Source organism: Myodes glareolus, chromosome 6, assembly GCF_982192425.1.
Source record: "Myodes glareolus chromosome 6, mMyoGla1.1, whole genome shotgun sequence".
NCBI classification, from domain to species: domain Eukaryota; kingdom Metazoa; phylum Chordata; class Mammalia; order Rodentia; family Cricetidae; genus Myodes; species Myodes glareolus.
In genome coordinates this window covers 74171167-74193255 of record NC_142031.1, presented here as the reverse complement: position 1 = coordinate 74193255, position 22089 = coordinate 74171167, and the positions used below count along the sequence as shown (strand labels likewise).

Here is a 22089-nt window from a genome sequence, read left to right as displayed (position 1 = left end):
ATCCATGCTCATGACTAAAAATGCAATCACTGTTTTTTGATAGTTTTCTAAACATGTAAATATAGGGAAAATTGACATACAAATCTATATGTATATATATATATACATACATAAGAAATATGCCATCTTTTATACATAGCAAATAATGCTACAGGAGAGATAAAGAAACAAAAACTCATTCAGACGCCTTATTCATTTAACAAGCATCAAGTGTGCCATGGACATTGTTATATATGCTTCAATAGCACAACAAGTTTGAAACACAAATTTAATTAGTCAGACTGTATAATGAAACCTCTTGTTTATGTGTGACATTGGAATTATCAGACTTAATAGTGTCCTTTTCAGAAGAGCTGAGAAACCTTCCTGATTTGATCTGGGGAGCTTACTTTTAAACTCAATTACTTGACCATTTGACGCAAGCTGATCATCTTTTCAGGTGAACCGTTCTCGTGTTTGCTGAGATGAATGAGAGAAACAAGCATTCTACTGAACTTCATACTTTTAGCCATGTCGGTGTGAAGTCGAACCTACTCATAGCTTGTCAGTCAGTGTGCAGTTAAACCCTACCTCAAATTAGCATAAATAGTATATTTAGTTTGGCAGGATAAATAATACACGAAATACTGAATAATTTTATGATTTGATTTAAAAATTATGCAACTCTGAGATTTGTTTCAGGTAAATTTCTAGATTACTTTTGTATTCAAAGGGAATTTGACAGATGACACCTCTCAATAAAAAAAAAAGCACAAAGAAACTGCAGATTTAAAAGTCTTCAAACTAGGGTTTGAGGGACAGCTCACTGGATGAGAAATTTTGCTGTACAAACCCGAGTTTCGACCTCAATATCTACGTAAAAAGCCAGGCATGAAAAACCACGCACCTATATGACCCATGCTTAAGGAGGTAAAGGGTGGAGGCTGGAGGACCCCTGGGAGTTGCTGGCTTTCTGCCTAGATAAAGAGCAAGCTCTAAGTTCAATGAGAGACTCTGTTTCAAAGCAATGAGGCAGACACACATGCGTGCGCATGCGCGCGCACACACACACACATGTACACACACACATCGATGTGTACAGGCACATGCACACACACATGTACACACACATGCACACACACTTGTACACATACATGCACAGACACATGTACACACACATCGATGTGCACATGCACACACACACATGTACACACACACACATCGATGTGTACAGGCACAAAAATGCAGTCAACAATTTGTTCAAAAGAAAGAAAGATGGACTAGAAGTTGAGGTAAATAATACAGCACCTTGGGGGCGTGTTTATGTGAAAAAAAAAGTCGGAGACCATGACTGCTCTCTCCCTTACAACCTAGCCAGAGGAAGCAGGGAGCATTTTGTTCTGGCAGGGAGTTTATTGACACACATAAACAAAACAAAGCTAGAAAAAGTTCAATAATGTTTAAAGTTATTTTTCCCCCTGTGAGATTTGGTTCATCTTATTTACAGTGGAAGAGGCTGACAAATAAAACTTAAGTGGACCTTTAGCAGTGACGTCGTTCTGCTCCATCAGGCTTTTTAGTCTTAACTTCCTTTGGATTTCCTTGTTTGAGGGATTTTTAATCCTGCTGCCAGCAGAACTGTAGAATAAACTTATCTCAGAAAATGAATATTTTTTCTTTTTTAAAAAAGATAAACACTAAACAGTCATCTAACAATAGAAAATATTAAAATATAACAATTTTAAATGAAAGTGATAACTTCGTGTGCCTATTAAGGCGCCAGTTAAAATAGAAAAAGACCAAGAAAAAAAAAAAAAAAAGAAAAGAACCTCAAAGATAGAAGTCTTAGATCTTTGGGGTTGAAAGTCACATTGCTGTTTTTCTGAACGAGCATTTTCCAAGTTGGTCAATTAGGGTTATAAAGTATGTGAACTACACCATCCAAAAAAGAAATGAAAAAAAATAAAACCATATCATATATAAAAATCACCTCTGCAATATGTGAGTTGATCCATCTGTAACAAATCTTCATATTTGTATGTTACACGGAATTATCTATATCATGTATAATTTAGATAAAAACCGATGTAATTATTCATAATTTTCTCCACTGACATACTACCTCAGTTCAATGATAGTCTCAAATAGTAGAGACGCAGGGTTTTAATTGCTTTGCAGTCAAGTTTTGAAATGGAACAAGTGTACATGGGCAGCTTACAAGCTTGACCTCTGCAATTTCTATTCGTGTTCCAAGCTTTTCTGGGTGTAAATGAATGCTAAATTGCCTGTTAGTGCGTGGAATGATTTTTCCTTAGCCAAATTACTCTCTTTTGGTTCATCAGTTAGATATGTGTTGCATATAATTTAGCAGCATGAAAGTTATTCATTTCAACTTAAAAGTGTCCACCCTGGATGTTCTGTGTGGCCAGCTTCAATGTCTCCCACTATTATAAAAGGAAGTGCTTGAGCCACAAAAGCAGACTTTTAGGTTTACCCCTTTTAATGAATTATTCAGGTCATCAGATGTAATTTCCATCTTGCTTAAGCCAATTTAAGTCTGCATTTGTATAATGTCATTTGGGTCAATACCAACTCACAAGAAAAAAATTAAAAATCAATGAACACCAGGGTGAGCGCTTTAATTTTCACTTTTAACCTAAACCCCGTTTTGAATTCAAAGGATTGAATATTAAAGACTTCTTGACAAATATTTAGTGTTTCAGAAGTATCACGACTCTCAGCATTTATTTACATCAACTGTAGAAGAGCCAATTGAGCTCTTTTCTGGGCAACAGAGAAGCTGACCTTAATTTCTTCCTGGCTTTGAGATGAAGTGCACCCTGGTGGTTGAGGTGCTCATCATTTCAAAGGACGGCTTCTGGTGGATAATGCTGAGTTCACAGATTCCTTCCTCAGCCAAAGCTCTGGCTGTTTAATCTTATCCATCAGATGGCCTTCTGTGACCAAATGACTAGAGATTTTAAAATAAAGAAAATCTTAAATGGAAAGACTTGGCCTTGAGAAAGAAAATTGGGGGTAGGTTATTTGTTTGTTTTCTGCAAGAGAAGCAAAAGATTCTGGTGGCGTTAAGAATGCTGGCTGATGGGGAGATCTTTGCGGATAAAGTAGAGTATATATAAATTTCAGATAAGCAAAAAGAAGAAGAAAACTTTTATAAGTTCTTTGCTTTGAGGGTCCTGGGAATTGTTTATTACACATGGTTTGGGGATAAAAGTACTTTAACCATGCCATCCCTAAAAGAAAGATATTCTTGCTGAATGCTTTGACATACAAATACCTACTGTTCATGCCTTAACAGAAATAAGTATATGTATCAATTAAATAGTTTTAATTTGGGAGGACTACTAATTATTGCTTCCAAAAAGAAATGAGAAGATTGGAAAAGAAATGGAAACACCTATATTTCTATGCTTCTCCCTGCTTCCTCTTCTCCATTTCTAGAAAAAAAACCATCTTCTTTAGGTGATGTCACTACAAATGATGCCCAGGGAGAATAATTAGTGTTCACTTGCTCACCCTAAAGGGACCAAAGCAACAGCTGTGCAGCTGCACATTCAAGTCAATGACTTCTGTGCAGGACTGGAACACAACAGCAGCAAGACTGCATGATAATCCCCTCAATCTGGAGAGCAACATCTCAGGAGAAACAACAACCCAGCACCTGCTATTCCAGCCCCAGGGAAACTATCTGCAGTCATTGTCGTGAGCGACCGGACCCCAGCATACACCATCAGTGCAGACATCCTTACATAGTACCTTTCAGAGACCCTATAGGTGTGTAGGCTGAATAAGAAATCCAAACCTCCTTGGTGCTGTAGTCAGGAACCCAGTGGAGAAGGAACTTACGATCTGAACTCAGACAGTTTTAGATGCTAGATTCCCATTTCCAGGACGCTAAAGATATCTGTTGGACTGGCTCGGCAGCTACCTGCCTCATGTGCCAAATATGACTCAGCAGAGGGACTCTGGCTTTCTCCTGCGTTGAGAGTGCATGCCAAAGAGATGGGGAAAAGCTTCCAAGGGCCAGCTGTGCTTGGCGAAAGCTGTCCTTTGCTCACCGCAGGTCCTGCACACTCTCAACTGAGAAGGATTTTGCCTGCCTCCAGCCATATCCTATTCTGTACAAATTCCTGGCTGGTACTACAGCTTACCGAACCAAGAGAACAAAGGCCCCCTTCCCCAACCATTACCCTGTCCGCAGGTGGGCACTTCTGGGTGGGAGTGTACTATCCAAATTCTGCCTGGGCATGCTCACATTAGCAATAGACAGACACAATGCAAATTTTGATGCCACTGATTATATGCAGATCTTTCGTGGTGATCACCAGTACCACCACGTGTGGACGGCTGACAAGACTAGAAGTATGCTGTGATCCTGGCCTCTACATCTCCCTTTGGACCCATATCAATGCCTGAATCATATGTGATTCAGGTCTCTCTCTGGTACAGAATCAGTGGACGAAGGCAAAAGACCCTTTCATGTTACAGAGACATTATAAATAATTCAAATTCAAATTGCCTGACAAGGTCCACCACTCCTATTATCAGAATAGCTTTACAGGATATACCTCACACATTCTGATGTCCACAGCACAGCACTACTGCATGAACTGCTGGAATTTACACAGAAAAAGAAGTTTTCCCCCATTCTAATATGATAAGTACATTGGACAAATTTACTCATTACTAAGCTTATTTTTTTTAGTATTTTTTATTTAGTTTTATGTGTGTATGTGTGTGTGTGAGAGAGCCTATGTTCTGTGTTGCACATGTGCATTTGTGTATGTGAATGCGGATGTCTGCATATAAACTGAGGTGCACATACTGGGGTTAGAGGACAATCGTAGGTGTCATCATCATCTTCTGCATGTAAGAAAGGGTCTCTTTGCTTTCTTTCTGTGCATACACCAAGTTGGCTGGCCTGTAAGCTCCTAGGTGTCTCCTGTCTCCCATCTCCCCATAGAAATGCAGTGATCGCAGATGTGAATGCTATGCATATGACTTTTTAAATATGGTTTCTTAGGATTTGAACTCTGGTCCTCAAGTTTACATAGAAAGCGCTTTTATCCAGGGAGCCACTGTTTCCATTTATTTAATCCTTTTGGTAGTGGGATTGAAACTGTCATGCATGTGATATAATTATTCTACTACTTGTAAAGTTCCACTCTTGTATTTTTAAAAAGATACTTTATACTTTAACAGGTTAGTTTTTTGGTTTTGCCTACAGCAGACTGCCTTGTCCTCTTCTACACCTGATGACAATACTTTATTTCTCATACCTCTACCCAACTGGCTTTCCCTTTCGTTTATACTTGACTCCTTCTTTTTTCTTTTCTTTTTCTACTTAATTATCAGTACTTTCAGCTTTAAAATAACACAAGTTATATTTTTATCTCATTCAGTTCCATAATGACTCTGAGCCTCGCTGGGGACTTAAATCAATAAAGCAAGTGTATTTCACTGCAGGTTAACTGTCAAATCATTGTATGTGTTACTGTGACCAATTTCCCACTATATATTGGTGAAGACTGCAAGTCTGAGTGAAGACAATGTGACAAGAGGATTCATACAAAGTCAAAGAAACAAAATGAAGGGGGGGGCAAGGAAAAATATAAACGTGGGGCTAAGACGATGACTCAGGGGTTAAGAGTGCTCATTTTCTTCCAGGGGACTTGAGACCAGGTAGAAGGAATTTCAAAGATAAAAGGTTACCTCTTCGATTGTTGAGTTGATGGGATTGAGAAATGCCTAGGACACTAAATCATTGATGACTCTCTGTGTGGAAAGCTAGTGATAGAAATAATTAAACCTAAGGGCATGATGATTAATGTTTAAATCCCTTGATCGTATTGCTGATAGTGGTAGTTGTAGGTTGGGGCATGGTTGGAGGAGGTATGTCACTAAAGGCATGTCCTTCAGGAGTGCCTTGTCCTATCCTTTTGCTTTTCCCTTCTTCTTGGACACTTGGGAGGGAAATCTAGTTTAGCATGCCATGTCTTCCCCACTGAAATGGACCTTCTGTTCTACAGTCAAAATAAATGTTCTTCCCTCAAGATATTTCTGTTAACAACACAAATTTTAATACTGGTATTAATGTATCAAGGTATATTACAGAACCATGTTTATGAAAACAGCATTGTATTGCTGTATAAACAGATGCATAGACCAATAAAACTGAACAAAGATCCTATAAATAAAACATGTATTCAAAGCAATCAATAGAAAGAGAGAGCCCACGGACTAAGAGAAAGTATTTGTTGGGTATTCATTTGGCCTAAAGTTAAAATAACAAAACTCAACAAAGCAAACATTAAAATCCAATTTAAATGCAGTAATGCTTGGAATAGATACTTCTCAGAAAGTAAATATTAAGTGACCAAATATACAAGCAAATTTTCAGTATTATTAGCCACAAATGAAATGCAGATCAAAATTGCAATGAAATACTATCTCATTCTGGTTATAATAGATATTACACAAAGAAAAGGAACAAGTACTATCAAGGACATATATAAGGAGTCATTTCATGTTAACTAGGAAGTGTGCTAGTGTACATGACCAAAAAGAGGATGAGGGTTTATGAGAAAGATTGAAAGCAGATATCCCAGCTGTTATATTCTGAACAAATTAAAAAGGAAATGAACCCATTTATTCATGTTTTGCCTTGCATTATTCTCAGTACTCAAGTCATGGAGCCTGCCTAGTCTTCTATATTTATATGAATGGGTAGTAGGAATTTGATATATTGAGAATGAATTAATTGAGTATCATTTAAACATAAAAATCTACAGTTGTGACACTCATAGAAAAACTGGTAAAATAAGAGGGCATAAAGTTAATGAAGTAATAGTGAAGAATTTCCCCATATTCTTTCAAATTTGTGTACTTAAAGAATAAAAAATAAAATAAAAAGAGAGGGCTGTCTGGAAAATTGAAGGAACTGCTATGGTGGGGGTAGGATTAAAAGAGGAGTAGATGAACAAGATCGCCATGCATTGTGCTTATAGATGGAGTATCACGGAGAATCTTACTAAAGTGATTGTTAATATTACAGGTTTAAGAACCAGGGAGCTTTCAGCTCATACGTTGTCATATGTTTCAGCTCATATGTTGTCAGACATGCGTAACGGTTGCCTGTCCTTCTGGGTGCATGGCACTCCCTTAGGGTTGGAGGGGTGGGGAGAGTGTCTGTGGAGGAAGAGGGAGGGGACTGGGAGGAGGGGAGGGACTTGGAACTTGGATTGGTATTTTTTTAAGTAATAAAAAAAGGAAGACTAAAACAGTTGCCTGCTATTACATTGGAAATAGTGTCTGTGGATCTTGAGCTAGGAATTTTAATAGTGTAATTTAAAAGTGTACTTATGACCAATATAAATCTTTTTATATAGTCATATATAAATAATATGTAGGCATAACTTGTTTACATTATGAAACAAGTGTCAAATTTCCCCATGTGCTGGAGGATTTGAATCCAGGATAAACAGAGAAGTTTGTTTATTAATAACTTCTTTACAATTCTGTTTTGTCTAAAAAACACTTCTCTGAGTCATCATTTTTCCCGGTATGAAACTCAAAGTCTACTAAGACTAACAACTTTCATGCATGGACCTCCCGAGTCTCACCTGTCCCCAGACCGTTTTGGCTTCATTGTGTGAATCCTTTGTATCTGTGTCTCATTATATACATACTCAGTATATACATACTCAGTATATACATATAATGTCTCATTATATACATACTCAGTATATCTGCCTATTCTTCAGCATTTTGTTCAATATCAGAGTTCCAAAAAGATTTCAATAAAATTGGAGACCATAAAACATAAGATTTCAAGTACCCTCCCTCTGAACCATTATTTAGAACCATTTGTGCTCTTAGTAAGTATTTAGTATGTACATTGCTCATTGCATATAACCATTAAGATGCCTAATTAGTATCTCTAATTGATATAAATATAAATTGATGTTTACACAGTAGAATAAACCAGTCTGTAAGAAAGGCAACAAAGATATTTCACTTATTTCTAAATACATACATTATTACATGTATAAAAATTTTTGATATTCACCGTACAAGACAGCATTAAATAAAGAAAATTTCTTATTCAAAACTTTTGGGCAATGGTGCAGTTAATTAAGAGCAAATGTCAATAGAACTTAACATCGGCACTGGATAATGGTTCCTGCTGCTAGATATATGTCAAGAGAAAGATAAACAAGGTGGTGTGATTTCTTAAGCAGTGCCACACTCCAGGCAATGCATTTCTGAAGCATAACACTCCTCGGGCGGTGATGTAAGGCAGAGGTCTAAAGACTAAAGAGCCTTAACCCTTTGAACAATAACATAATAGAGCAGAGTTGTGCTGCTTGCGGAGAATCTTGGCTGCTATACAGCAAAATCTCTTTGTGCTTTGGAAGGAAGGTGACACTATAGGGTTACCTGAAAGGATTCAAGTTCCGATAGGATACTATCAACAACTCTTCATGTTTTACAGATTAATTAAGGGAGAGTCATATTATTGCAATAGCATTTAATATTCACATTCTCCCAAGCATATTGGCTATGGTACCAAGGTGGCTCTGTGTGTGTATTAGCTTGTTTCATTGTACATTCTAAGATCCATGAAGACAGATATCATATTGTTCTATTTACTTTTGTGACTGGCTAAGTAATTTATATTCACTATCTCAGTAGATGCTTCCTGAAGAAGGAAGATGTAAATTAGAAAAGGTAGAAGACATGCTTTTAGGACATGCAGAAGATGAACTTGGATAATAGAAATAAACATTAATGGTTAGAAAAAAACTGAAGTGGACAGAACAGGCTGTGTGCAGCCTCAAACGGATTGTTAACTTGGAGGCTAAGAGACACAGTCGTAAACATTTAGAGAATCTATAAATTTGGTCCGTGGCCAAAGATCAAGGAGCAATTTCATGTATCTATAGGGAAGAAAATAGCTGTCATACTTAGTCTCCTGTTAAATTTGGCATACATGAAGACACACACACACACAAGAAACACACAATTGCCATAAAGGATATAGTTTATAAAAGTCAGGAATTTATCTTAGTAGTAGAATGTGTGCTTAGCAAGTATAAGGCCTTTTTTGGTTCAGAGAGAGAGAGAAAGAGAGAGAGAGAGAGAGAGAGAGAGGAGGGAAGAAGAAAAAAGGAAAGAAAAAATGAGAAGGAAGAAAAAAGGAAAGAAGAAGAAAGAAAGAAAAGAAAAGAAAAGAAAGCAAATAATTTAGAAATGTCAGTGATATATATGACAAGGTATACATTAGAATTTTTCTGCCTTGCAATAGGTGTGAGGAAGTAAGTGAGTGAGTGTGTGTGTGTGTGTGTGTGTGTGTGTGTGTGTATCATATTAAAGAGTCTTAGATAAAATGTCTCACAGGGCTGGAGAACTGCCTCATCAGTTCACAGGATTTTCTGCTCTTCTAGAAGACCTAGGTTTAATTCCCAATACTCGCATGGTAGCTCACTTCTGTAACTTTAGTTCTGGAGGTTCTGACATCCTTTTCTGGCCTAGTGCATGCACATACTTGCAGGCCAAACATTCACATATATAAAATAAAAATCAATAAATAAATTTTAAAAAGCAAAAAAATGTCTCAAGGTCATTATTACCCTTTTAATCTTTAGGGTTGCAGTGAGAGTCCATCCTATAGTATTTGGTGCATTATAATTGGATTGTAGGTAAACAATGGTGAGCTATGTTAAGTGCCCAGTGTTAGGTTTTCAAATGTTTGATTGGATTTGGAGGGTCATAGCCAGTTTTTAATATTTTAAGGACCACAGCCATCAGAATTATACATCTAACTAACTACATATTCATAGATGAGCGGGAGAAATAGATACAGATTTTGTGCATGTGAATCTAAAATTTAATGTTTGGCTGCTCTTTCATACCATAACCTGTAGTGCCTTGAGCACAATTATTTACTTTTAATCAACCCTAAAGCACCCCTATAATAAATTATTTCTGCAATAGCTGCTTCTGTACTTCTTTCCTAAAATGAGGTGAAGACACATTGTCATATGCATCTCTAAAATCCAGGGACACTTCATCTGCTAAGGAAAGCTATTTTAAATGACCCGGAATATCTGCCCTTTCCTTCATTAAACTTTGACCTAAAGGTAAAGGTATATTTGTTAAAAATTACCTTTCAGGATGTTAAATATTTTCACAAGAAGCTACTGCTTCGTCTTGTTCAACGGTAACAGCATTTTTTATTATGGAATATTTTTATATGGAGATTGTAGGAGTCAGGAAAATTGTTTGTATCCACCCATACTCTGTAAGCAGAATGTGAGTTGTGCCTTATACATTTTGATTACTTTTAGTCATTAGAAAGCAAGTTCAGCATGGGAAGCGTTTTCTGGCTTAATCAGAAGGGTTGGCAAGAACAGAAACCACATTCAGGAGCATGTTGCCTGCTTGTGGTTCACGGTATTATTGCTTAGCTCCTTAAGGCCTCTGGGGAGTTAATCCAATGCATCACATTTCACCCTCGCAGTTCTCCAGTCAACATTCTTATATTCTGAACTCTCTTTTTCAGCATAAAGACTTTTAAATTTGCTTTAGAGGCAGAAAACTCTGTTGTTACTAGAATGACCATGAGTGCACTCTCATGTTCTAAAGCCACATGGGGGAGATTGTGGAGTGGCTATGGCTGCTTTTGGAATGCTTGACGATCCCTTGGTTAAGGACTGTCAATCATAATTAGCAACAGCAGAGATGTTGTTTGAACATAAATAAAAATTACAGATAGCCTTTTGAGTTACTCCCTGTATGAATAGAATGTGTGGAGAAATCTGTCTTTATAGCCCAGCTAACTGTCCGTGGGAATTACTTCCAGTCTCTCTGTGCTTATTACTGCCAGTAAGCAACTGGGCTAGCCAATAGCCCAGTTATATTCAAACTAAATGTGAAATTTCAGATACCCTCACAAAAGAATGACTTAACTGCTGCATTCTAAGATCCTAGTCCTTTGGGATTTCATGTTTGATCACTACCTTATTAAAATAGGGGTCTTCTGAGTTATGCCCTCTAAAGTCTTAAAGACATGGAGGTTCACTCATTAAGTCTCTTCGGATTTTTGACTCAGTAGAGAAGATTGGCTCTTTTGTGGAAATAATATAACTGTGATTCTCTGTAACAGTGAAATCTATTTGGCAGCGGGAAGAACTTTATTGCCTTCAGGAATTATCCTGAGATTTAAAAGCCAGTGGGATCTCCTCTCATGTTAACTCTGATGTAGAAGAATGGGGTTATTTTTTAGCTTTCCTCTCACTCCTACAGACCCTTTTTCTAGTCAGTGCTAACATTTGTAGACCCGTTTGATCTTTAAAACAAATAAAAGGTCTTCCCTTTTTTCTGTTTTCAATAACTTTTAATGACCCTATAATTGGAAGTAGTTTTTTGGATACTGATCTATTAAGAAACATTGACATGGCATAAGACACTGTTGCAAATATTATGTCCTTCAACATGCAGAGAGTGAAAAAAAACTTGGGAATTCTTCGCCATGAATATGATGTCTCTCATCCCTTCCCGTAAAGCAGTGGTTCTCAACCTTCTTAATGCTGTGACACTTTAATACAGTTTCTCATATTGTAGTGATCTTCAACCAAAAAATTATTTTCATTGTTACTTCATAGATATAATTTTGCTACTGCTATTTATGAGCTATAATGTAAGTGTCTCAAATACACGATGGCTTAACACAACCCCTATAAAAGGGTCATTCAACCCCAAAAGGAGTCACAATCTATAGCTTGTGAACCACTGCCTTAAAGGTTCGGGGTCCTGTGGGGAAAGAGGAGTTGGGAAAATTTGAAGAGCCAGGGGCAGTGGACGATTTTGAGGAAACAGCATTTTTCAGATACAGCAGGGCAGATGTACATATGAACTCACAGAGACTCAGACAAGCAGAAGCAGAGAGAATTCCAGAATAGAGGAGGAAGGTGGTCATAGCGTTCCACCCATAGTGGAGAAGCTCTTTACAAATAATAGTGACTGAGAGGAAGAAAATCAGTTTTCTTCACTGGAGTGACACTGGGAATATCAGCCCCACTCCAGGGCAGGCCCCATGTTCAGGAGGAATTGGTCAACAGAAATTTGACTCCATGGTTTGCAGTGTCTTTAAAAAAAAACTAGAAGGAAGGCAGGGCCACAAGAGGTTGGTTCACCCACTGAGACAGTGTGCCTGGGCTGGTGGGAGCTCACCAACTCCAGTTGTTCTGGGCATGAACGAGCATGGAATCAAAGTGGACCCTCTGAATGTTGTTGACACTTGGGGCAGACTGAAGGGTCAATGATAATGGCACTGGGATTTGTCTCTACTGCAGGGATCATATTCTTTTTCTGGGGATCCTATTCTCTTTGGATGCACACCTACCTAAGACTGGATGTAGGGGGCAGGGCCTTGGATTTTCCACAGTACAGGGTGCCTTGCCTTCTCTTTGGACTAGAGGGGGAGGGGAAGGGTGTGTGGGGGGGAGCCAGAGGGAGGTGGGAGGAGGAGACGAAGTGGGAATTTTGATTGGTATTGTTTATAGAGTAATAAGAGAGGAGAATAAAAAACGAGAAGAAACATGAATTTGTATGCATGTTCAGCAGTGTATCTAGGAGAAGCTGTAGAATGAGAACAAATATGAGATGTATATACTGTATGAAAGTCACAAAGAATAAACAAAAACAAATATTAGTTTTGTTTCTTATTTATCAGTATATTCAAATATCTAACTTGGGCATGGCACAAATATATTGGACATGCTGCCTATTCTTCTTTGTGGTCCTACTATTCCTGGGTCACTGTTGCTATGTCAAGGATACTAAATGCTAGATCTATGCATGGCTATAAGCACTTATCGTTCTTAGAATCAGATAAAATCATCGAAGAACAAGTTTAGATTTCCCTTTATATTTTGTTTATAAACAACAAAGAAATTAAACAGAATTACGTCAGTGAGCAAGTCAATGAAGCTTTGGTGGCATTAGGGTCACTGCCAATAAACATATCAGAGGATCTTTGAAACTCAAACCCCAAGGTTTTTAACATGCTAACTTCAAGGACAGACATGTAGATGTGATGCTGAAGGATGAGCAAATGACAACAAAACATACTAAATTGGTCTCTCATTCTTCCATTTAACAACCTAATTCACAAGCTCTAATGTTCTAACCACACAGATGTACTGAGTTTATCTCTGTAATGGACCATATTGCTTTTGCACAGTTGAATTCCCAAAGCTGTTCTTCAAGAATGTTGTGAAATCACTGATTTTTTTAAAAAATAAGGAATAGTAAACAACTCAGATATATTTAACACATTTCTGGTTTTAGCTTTTTATGAATTCATTTTCTGAACACTATCTAAAACATGAAATGTCTGTTCATCCCTTTTCAGTCTAGAATAGTGTCTCGATAAATACTGAATTTTGAAATAACATCTGTGCTTCCTCTGAGGAGACTGTATTTTCATCGGAAATTATCACTAACTCCAAATCCACTGCTTATTCATAGGCTGTGCTTGTCATTGATTCTCTTTTTAAAGAGTTTACAGGCCCTTAATTTACTTTTAATAAGAGCATAACAATGCCCTCAGTATCTTTTAATGGCTTCACCTTTTCATTGTTAGCCAGTGAACAGACAACAGCTTCTCAAAGGAAAGTTGGCTAATTACACACAATACAGCATTTTCCTTCATGATGAATTTGTGTAAATTTACCATCAACCTTTAGGCTGTGTGAAACATTTAACAAAGAAGTTGCAATAGAAACATGCTTAGTGTATGTGCAACTATTGATATGCATTGCTATATGTTGGAGGGAGGTGACTTTCTGGTTCCTGGCTGCCTGGCTAGCTTAGACCCCGAATAATCACACAGAAACTGTATTAAATCACTCCTTGACCCATTAGCTCTAGCTTCTTATTGGCTATCTCTTAAATTAATGTAACCCATTTCTATTAATCTGTGTATTGCTGTGTGGCTGTGGTTTACCAGCTAAAGTTTCCAGAGTCTGTGTCCAGCGGCTCCATGGCTTCTCTCTGACTCAGCCCTTTCTCTCCCAGCATTCAGTTCTGTCTTCCTACCTACCTAAATTCTGCCCTGCTATAGTTCCAAAGAAGTTTTTTTTTTTTTATTCAGTAATGGTAATCACAGCATACAGAGGGACATCCCATATCAGTTATGGAACAGGAAGTCATGATTACCATCCTGGTAGCTTTTACTCCAAAACTTAACTTGAATTTTTTGTCCCTTGAAGAAAGAATTCAGAAAGCCAATGCAAATTCTGGTCAATATTCTCAAAAATATTTCTACAACATAGGAGATCTTGTTTATAAATGTCTCCATTTTTTTATCAGAATAAACTCAGTACTGTTTATGTTGTCCAAAGTACACAAAATTTCTTTGGCTTAATGATTTTGTGCCATTGGGATAATTTCAGTGAGTTTCATTTCTATATCGCAAATTTATAAGCACAGAATCGCTGTTAACTCTGTGCTTCATCATTCAAATACTTAGCTTTTCTTCATCCACTGACTTTCCAGTACATATTTCTTATCTACTTCATATGTATAAGACACTGAATTGTGGGCAAAAAGACTAAGAAAGTAAATAGAGTACTATTCTGCACTTAAAACAATTATTCATTTTAAAATGCATTTTTTAAAATTGTCCGTGAGTTCATTGTATATTTTTTGGGTCTGGTGAGTTTGGGTGTATGTTGCTTTTATTCATTTACAACTTTTATAGTATTCTTTAATTTAAAAGCAAAGGAAATGCCTGATGATAAATAAAAAAGATATTTTCTTTGCGCCTGTCTTAAAAAGCATGCAAGATGATAGCTTAGCCTGAAACAGTTTCTTGAAAATGGGAACACAAAGTTAAGACTTGAAGGGTGAACAGGAGCAGAGGATAGAAGCGAAGACTGGGCAGGAAAACATAAGTACTTCACGATTTGGTAAAATAGCAACAAAAGCAGAGAAGATGCAACCAGGATTACCTCAGCTAAAGGGATTAGACGGTTTAGAGTAACTATCCATTTGCTATGATGTTTCAATGTCAGTAGGTAAGAACGAATTCCTGGATGGACACTCGGGTGTTGGAATATTAGCCAGACCATAAAGAGCTCATATCTGTATGAAGAGGTTACTGCGAAAGTTAAGGAAGGATGTGAAGAGGGGAAATATTGTGGTCAGCTTTTATATACACTTAACTGATGTGTGTACGTGGGTGTTTGTATCAGTTAATTTCATGGGAAAGTCAGAAAAAGGAAGAGCTGCTATAAGGTTTCTATGCTTCAGGAAGCACAATCTCTCTATGTGAGAAAAAACTTTCACTTCTATCATATTTATGAGAAAGAATTGACAGAATAGGTGAGCAGGAGGCAGAAAAAGACGAAGAAATCAGGGAGTAGTTAAGATTTCTCTGTATGTCTAGGTGGCTGAAAAAAAAGTTTAGGGTTTTATATATATATAAACCCTCTTTTTTATAAAAGACTTCAAATGTATTGGTCACAGTGGATTTTCTGTTATGTCCTGCTCACCCAGAGTGTTACAGTGAATATGTAGACAAACAAGGGGAAACAGTACAGATTGTGAGTTACTGTCATGGCTGGTGAAATTATGCACAGACAACACTAATGGAAAAGGAGGAAGTGAGCTGAAACAGGTTAGCTACATCCAGTTATGTGACCTCTCTATCTTTTAATGTTATACATGCCTGTTATCAGCCTAGCTATTCTTCTTCAGTATTGACAACTAACTTGGATATGTAGCTCATTTACATTTTTTCCAATTGAATATATAAGTTGTTACAGAAGGTTTATTTCATCTTTTTCAATCTGTTTTAGGGTCTTTCACCATCTTTTAATTTAGAAATGTAAATATATATATATATATAGTGGTGACTATTTCTCTTTCTCTACTATTTATTATTTAAAAATTTGTTTCAGGCGTCCAGTTTTATGATTATCCATCAAAGCTACTTGTGGTGATTTCCACTGTTGTTCGCAATCTCATCAAGACATCTATTTTCTTCTGATCAAACTTCATCCTCTTATTCTTCATTTCACTCTTAATTACTCTTGTATTTTTTTTTCCTGACCATCCCAACTTTCACTGTTTCATCTATTGCCTTGCCAAGAACCTATCCATTACTATGGCAGATTTATTTTTTATTTATCAAATATTTATTTTAGTCGAGTTTAGTCTATTTAAAAACACCATCATTTTAATAATTTAATTCCCATAAAAGATACTGTGTCAACCCTGTTTGAGAAATAGGAAGCGAAGGAAGAACTCAACAAGAGAGACCACAGAATTCTCTACTTTGAGTTATTCTTCCTATGGGGAAACCAACCAAGATGTTGTAAGAAAGACCAAATGCCCCAGGCAAAGACAAGTGCAGAAAGGCTTACAAAGAGAAGCTGAGGATTATAGGCCTCCACTGATGACCAATATCTGCGATAAACCATGGCACCCAACATGTAAGTGGAATCAACCTCTGAACTAAGTTGTCGGCAGTGACTTGAGATACTATGGAATGAGGACAAGCCTTTGCTTCAAAATTAAGGTTTGCTTTAACTTTATTTTCTTGCACAAAATTAACACAACTAACCAAAACCAGTTCATTGAAATATTCAAAGTATGTATGCCACTACACTTCTGATTTTTCCTTTGAATCATTCTAATGGCTACTGCCAGCTACCATGGAAAAGACTTATTTTGTCTTTTTCTCCTTTTCTTTTTCACAATCAACTACTATATGGCTACTCATGTTTCACTGGTTCTATTTAATCAATACCACCAAATTCTTGATTCTCCATGGCTCTCTGTACTTACCCTCTACTTAGTTATCACATGTCTTTCTTGTGTTCAGTACCTGTGTTGAATTTGCCAGATTGTCAACACTTGTTTTTCAAATGTCTACATTAGCAGTAGACTCAAATAGATCATGAAAAGGTTATACTGTTCTAAAACAGGGGAACCATATAGAGATTTGTACAAAAGAGGGTAGGCTGGGTAGGGTTGACAAAGTAAAAACATTCTTCTGGAAATAATAAAGTTGTAAGGTAACTTACATTGCTAAAGAGTATATGTATATATATATGTATGTATATATATATGCACACATATATATATTAAAAGAAACCGTTAATCATTATTGGCTTATATTAAGCAATTTCTTTGTACTGATAATGAATAATTGGAGGAAAGAAAATACATTTGAACAAAGAACAAGTCTCAACTTCTCTTACACATGTAAATAATTAAACAGTATTTTCTCTTGTTGTAAGTAGTTTCATGCCAGTAAAGCTATTTCTCAGGAAGTCAGACCTTGAGAGGAAAAACTGACCTTGAGGTACCCTGTGAATCTTATCATTGGCATTCAGCAATGCCTTTGCTGATGAAACTGAATTTACATCAAAAGACAAGCAGCCATTATTGCTGGAAGCCTGCTATGCCTAAGATTCACCAAAAGACAGTAGGAAATGTTGTCTTCTGAGCACTGCTGTGAGGATTTGTAAGAGCTTTTATTGATGCTATATACAAAATCATCTAACTGAATATTTGAAACATCATTTCCTTTCCTTCAGAACAGGAAAATGCACCCTTTCTCCTTACCTTGCTGAACAAAGGATCCATACACAAACCACATGGAATTGTAGAGTGTAGTAGATGTCATTGATCCCATTTGCAATCGTGGAGGATTAAGCCAGTTCAAGAGGTAGACCAATAGTCCCACAAGAAGGACTGTGCCAGCAATACAGGCCCACAGAGATAGATCAAATGGAGCAAGACAGGCAAACATATCCACTGTTTTTTCTGCCCTTCGAAGTAGGACCCCAACTGAGTAGTCCATGTAACGTGTTGTAAAATCCACAACATTCTCTCTGTCTGGAGTAATGGTTAAAGCAGAAATCCCGATGTCAGCTCTCTGAGAAATTGAAGGAGAGAAGAATACATTAATAGTGTGAAAACAATTTGGTTTGTGGCATTTCAGTTTGCCTTGAGGGAGAAAAAATGATGCCTCAGGCATTATCGTAAGTCTGTTTATATAAACTGAAAATACTACAGAGACTCCTTATAGACAAGCTTATGTGAATTCTGCATATATTATTGCATATCTTGCACCACTGGAGTCAAACAAACTACCTAGTTTATATTGCCAGTGTATGTGGAATCAGTCAGGAATGCCTCAGACACAGATACACCTCAATAAATTGTCTGTTGTTCTCCTTAATTCATTTTATCAAAGCCATCATTAGCACACTAGCAAAGCAAAACTTACCCAAAGATTCCTAAGAAAATGTTTCCAAGTCACTTACGGTTTCTTAACATCTAGGCAGGTTCCATAAAACTTGAATTGATATGATCTTTTGTTTGAATTTCTATGCATAAAAATTATATTTTGGGCTCTAAACTTGTCACATTATATATCCAAAACCTACACCATGCTTCTGTTGTATGCTCTTCAGGGGTTTTCAATAGATAATTAATAACCATGGAGACAGATACTTCTTGAAATCATGATTCCCCTTCTCAGTGTGTTCCTTTAGGTCTCAGTGATAGCCATCACAACAACACATGCTATCCTACTTATTTAAGACACATTACAGAACTGTAATAGAGCACTGAATAAACAAATGACTTCACACTCAAGTTCTGTGATATGAGAGTGCATACTTAAATAAATAAGCATCTAATTGAAAATAGTGATCAGTGGCAGTGATTAAAGCAGTAGGAAGCCCTCTCCAGACAAATATAAATACCAATAAAATATATGTGAAACACTTTCTAGCTGTTCTTCTTTCTTTTTTATTGTTTTGTGCAAGGAGATAGAAATTCGTGTATAGCTTTTAGGCACTGAGAGAAAAAGGGAGAGAAGAAAAATAAAATGTCACAGAATCATAACCAACTTCAGTAAATCAATTTTCTAAAATAATAAACTCTTATTAACATACTCTAGGTAAAGAAATGGTTGTGTGTAGACATGTGTGTGTGTGTGTGTGTGTGTGTGTGTGTTTACTATGGGGTACATGTGAAGGTCAAAGGAAAAAGAACTTGTTGCGGTCAGTTCACATTTTCCACCATGTAGGTTTGCATGAATCAAACTGAGGTCATCAGGCTTGGGGACAAAAATCTTTTCCTGTTGGACCATCTTGCTGGCCTGATACTGATGTAAAATACTGAACACATCTAAGTATCTTAAATATCAATCTCTATGGCTTTTTAATTTGTTTATATATGAGATTATTTTGTATGACTAAAATGTTAATAAATATGGAAATAGCTTGCACAGATTGATCCATAGAGAAATTTCTAAATTTTCATGGAATTTCATCACTTATGTATTCTATGATTGGGAAAAAAGTTCACCCTCCCCAGGAAGGCAAATAATAATTATGATGACATTTTCATTTCAAGTGACACATCTACACAGACACACACACACACACACACACACACACACACACACACACACCCCTTATTTAACTGTTCATAAATTTTGATTCACTTTCCTGGGGAGCTGCTCATTCCCCTTTTCAGATTCAGGGCTACAGCAGATGTCTAGTGGATAACTGCCATTGTTCCTTACTTATATTTACAGATGCTACACTGTACAAAAAAAAACTCAAAGAACATACTTACTCATATGAAAGTTTTAAAGATTCTAAATATCTAGAAACAAAATCAGACATGATCAGTGACAATAATTCAGTCTTTGCTAAGTCTTTACTTTTTTATGTGTCAATATAGTCACTTCATTTATCTACTTTATAAAATGGCTTTTCAGATATTCACTAATATGAAACTTTTGGTCATTCCACACGACTCAGTGATTCTCTGAAGATGATATCTACGGTGTCATATAGTGAGCATGGGAAATATGAGATTTGAATTAGCATTGACTTCCAGCTCCACATCACATGCTGATTCCATGGTCTGAACTGCCTCCCTAGAACTGATTCAAAAGAAGCCACATTTGGGCTCCTTGTAAGACAAGTTTCCATGTCTCTTTGATTAGGGCAGTAATTGTATTTACACTAACAGTTGCCTACACACCTGACCTTTTTTGTAACTAGTTAGAAAAGTTATAATTTTCACATATTTGCATGACTTTTAATAACATGTGTCTCCTCTATTAGACTACAACTTCAGACAGGCAGAAATGTAAATACACATATGCTCATACACACACACACACACACACACACACACACACACTCCTGGTGCCTACTACCTATTCTTTGACTTTTCTACAATTCTCTTGTTTGTCAACATTCCCAGTGAACAGAAGTTTACCCTTTACTTATTCTCCTCTTTATCTTTTTCAGAAAGTCCAAGAATGTACCCCAGAGAAACAAAAAACCCTTCTTCCTCCCTCTGTCAAGTGTTGGATGTGTTAGGCTTACAGGCATGTACCACTTCATCAAGTAAGAAGAGTATTTTGAAGAATCAAAAGAAACAGACAATCTAAAATTTGACAATTTTATAGCAATGGTAAATGACTAGTATCTTGAATAATTACTTGAATATTGGAGTATGTTTCTTCGTTTGCCAGTATTTATGTTTTTATAGTTTTTCTATCATCACTTAGCATCTCTTTTAGCAGATTTAATTTATGATGAGACGTTATTATGGCTAACATTTAATATTAAATGATTACTCAAATTTTGACTTAGAATAGCATTAAAGTTATATTATAAATAAATATATTCTCAAAACTATCCTAAGTAATTACATAGTTAAAGCATTTTTTTTGGAAGGAGATCAAGAGTTTGCATTCTTTCAAGTCATGAAAACTGGGTGATGAGCAGCATACAGAACATGGGAAATGACTGGGAATCTTAGAAGATTAAAATTAAGAGAATTTGAAAACCATTTCCACCAAACTTAATCAGATGTAAACTGTCACAGCAAAAAGTCATCAACTAGTTTGTTCTTCAATGTGATGTTTCAAACATCACAGGAACATGAACAACTGGCATGTAGTCAGGGCTTCCTTGACATAAAGAAACATATCCTATGTTTTACATGTATGTTTTGATAATTCAGTTTTTCAACGTGACTTTGGAGGAGCTAGAGATATAGCTCAGTTATAAAAGTCCTTGAAACAGAGCTAGAGAACTTGAGTTTAGTCATCAGAACTCACATGAGAAATAAAGAAAGCAAGCAAATAAAACACAGGCAAGAAACTGTGTAATTAGAATCCCAGCCTGCTAAGTGGAGACATGCAGATTCCTGGGTCTTGTTGTCCATCCAGCTTGAGCTATTTGGTGTGCTCTAGGCCAGTGAATGGATTGTTTCATAAAACAAGGGCATAAAACTCCCTTAAGTTACCTTAAGTCCTGGTCTCCATGAAAATACAAGCCTAAGCATTTAGGTTCATGTACCCACAAGGATATGCATACACACTGCCATGCACATCCATATGCACATGAATTAATCTGGAGTCCAGATAACTTTATTGGTAGGATATTATGCTGCAGATCAAATATGATTTGCAAGTACTTTTAAATTAGCGCCCATAAAAACAAAAGTCTCTCCTAAGTCCTTGTCTATTGACTTTGAAGAAAATGCTGGGTTTGTATTTGTCACTTTAGTTCATTTATGTCCTTCACATGTCTTCAGTATTTAAAATGTTTATCTGTCCTCCCTTACATCAGTGTTTGAGTATTTAGAAAGCAGGGCCTTCAGTCTTCTGTCACAGCAGGAAGGATGTATCTCTCACAGGTGCCATAACTACAACCAAATACCTCTTCAGCTGCCTCCACCATGACATTTCATTGCCCAAAAATGTAGGCGTACTTTTCAATCAACTACCAATATTCTATATATATATATTATTATCCAATCATGTTCTCACACAGTTTTTAAGTAGCCTGAAACAGGCATTATCAAACTGATAATAAGTGAGTAATCAGGTATACATCCTCTTATGAATACTTAACAGTACAAAAGGAAGATAATTAACTATTTCTACCATCTACAGCATATCTGTAAATTTATCTGAAATAAAATCATGCTCATTTCTCTATAAAAATGAACATATCTCTATAAAAATCTCTA

At 36.6% G+C, this 22089-nt stretch overlaps 1 protein-coding gene across 4 annotated transcripts in view; it reads right to left on the bottom strand.

The window, feature by feature from the left end:
- The window catches only part of Grid2 (glutamate ionotropic receptor delta type subunit 2), a 1407776-nt gene that overhangs the window by 322656 nt on the left and 1063031 nt on the right, over positions 1 to 22089 (bottom strand). For all 4 annotated transcript variants that reach the window (XM_048416269.3, XM_087907267.1, XM_048416268.3 and 1 more), the window contains exon 11: positions 17641 to 17953. In XM_048416269.3, coding sequence (XP_048272226.1) covers positions 17641 to 17953 — 313 coding nt within the window. The remainder of the gene's footprint in view (positions 1 to 17640; positions 17954 to 22089) is intronic.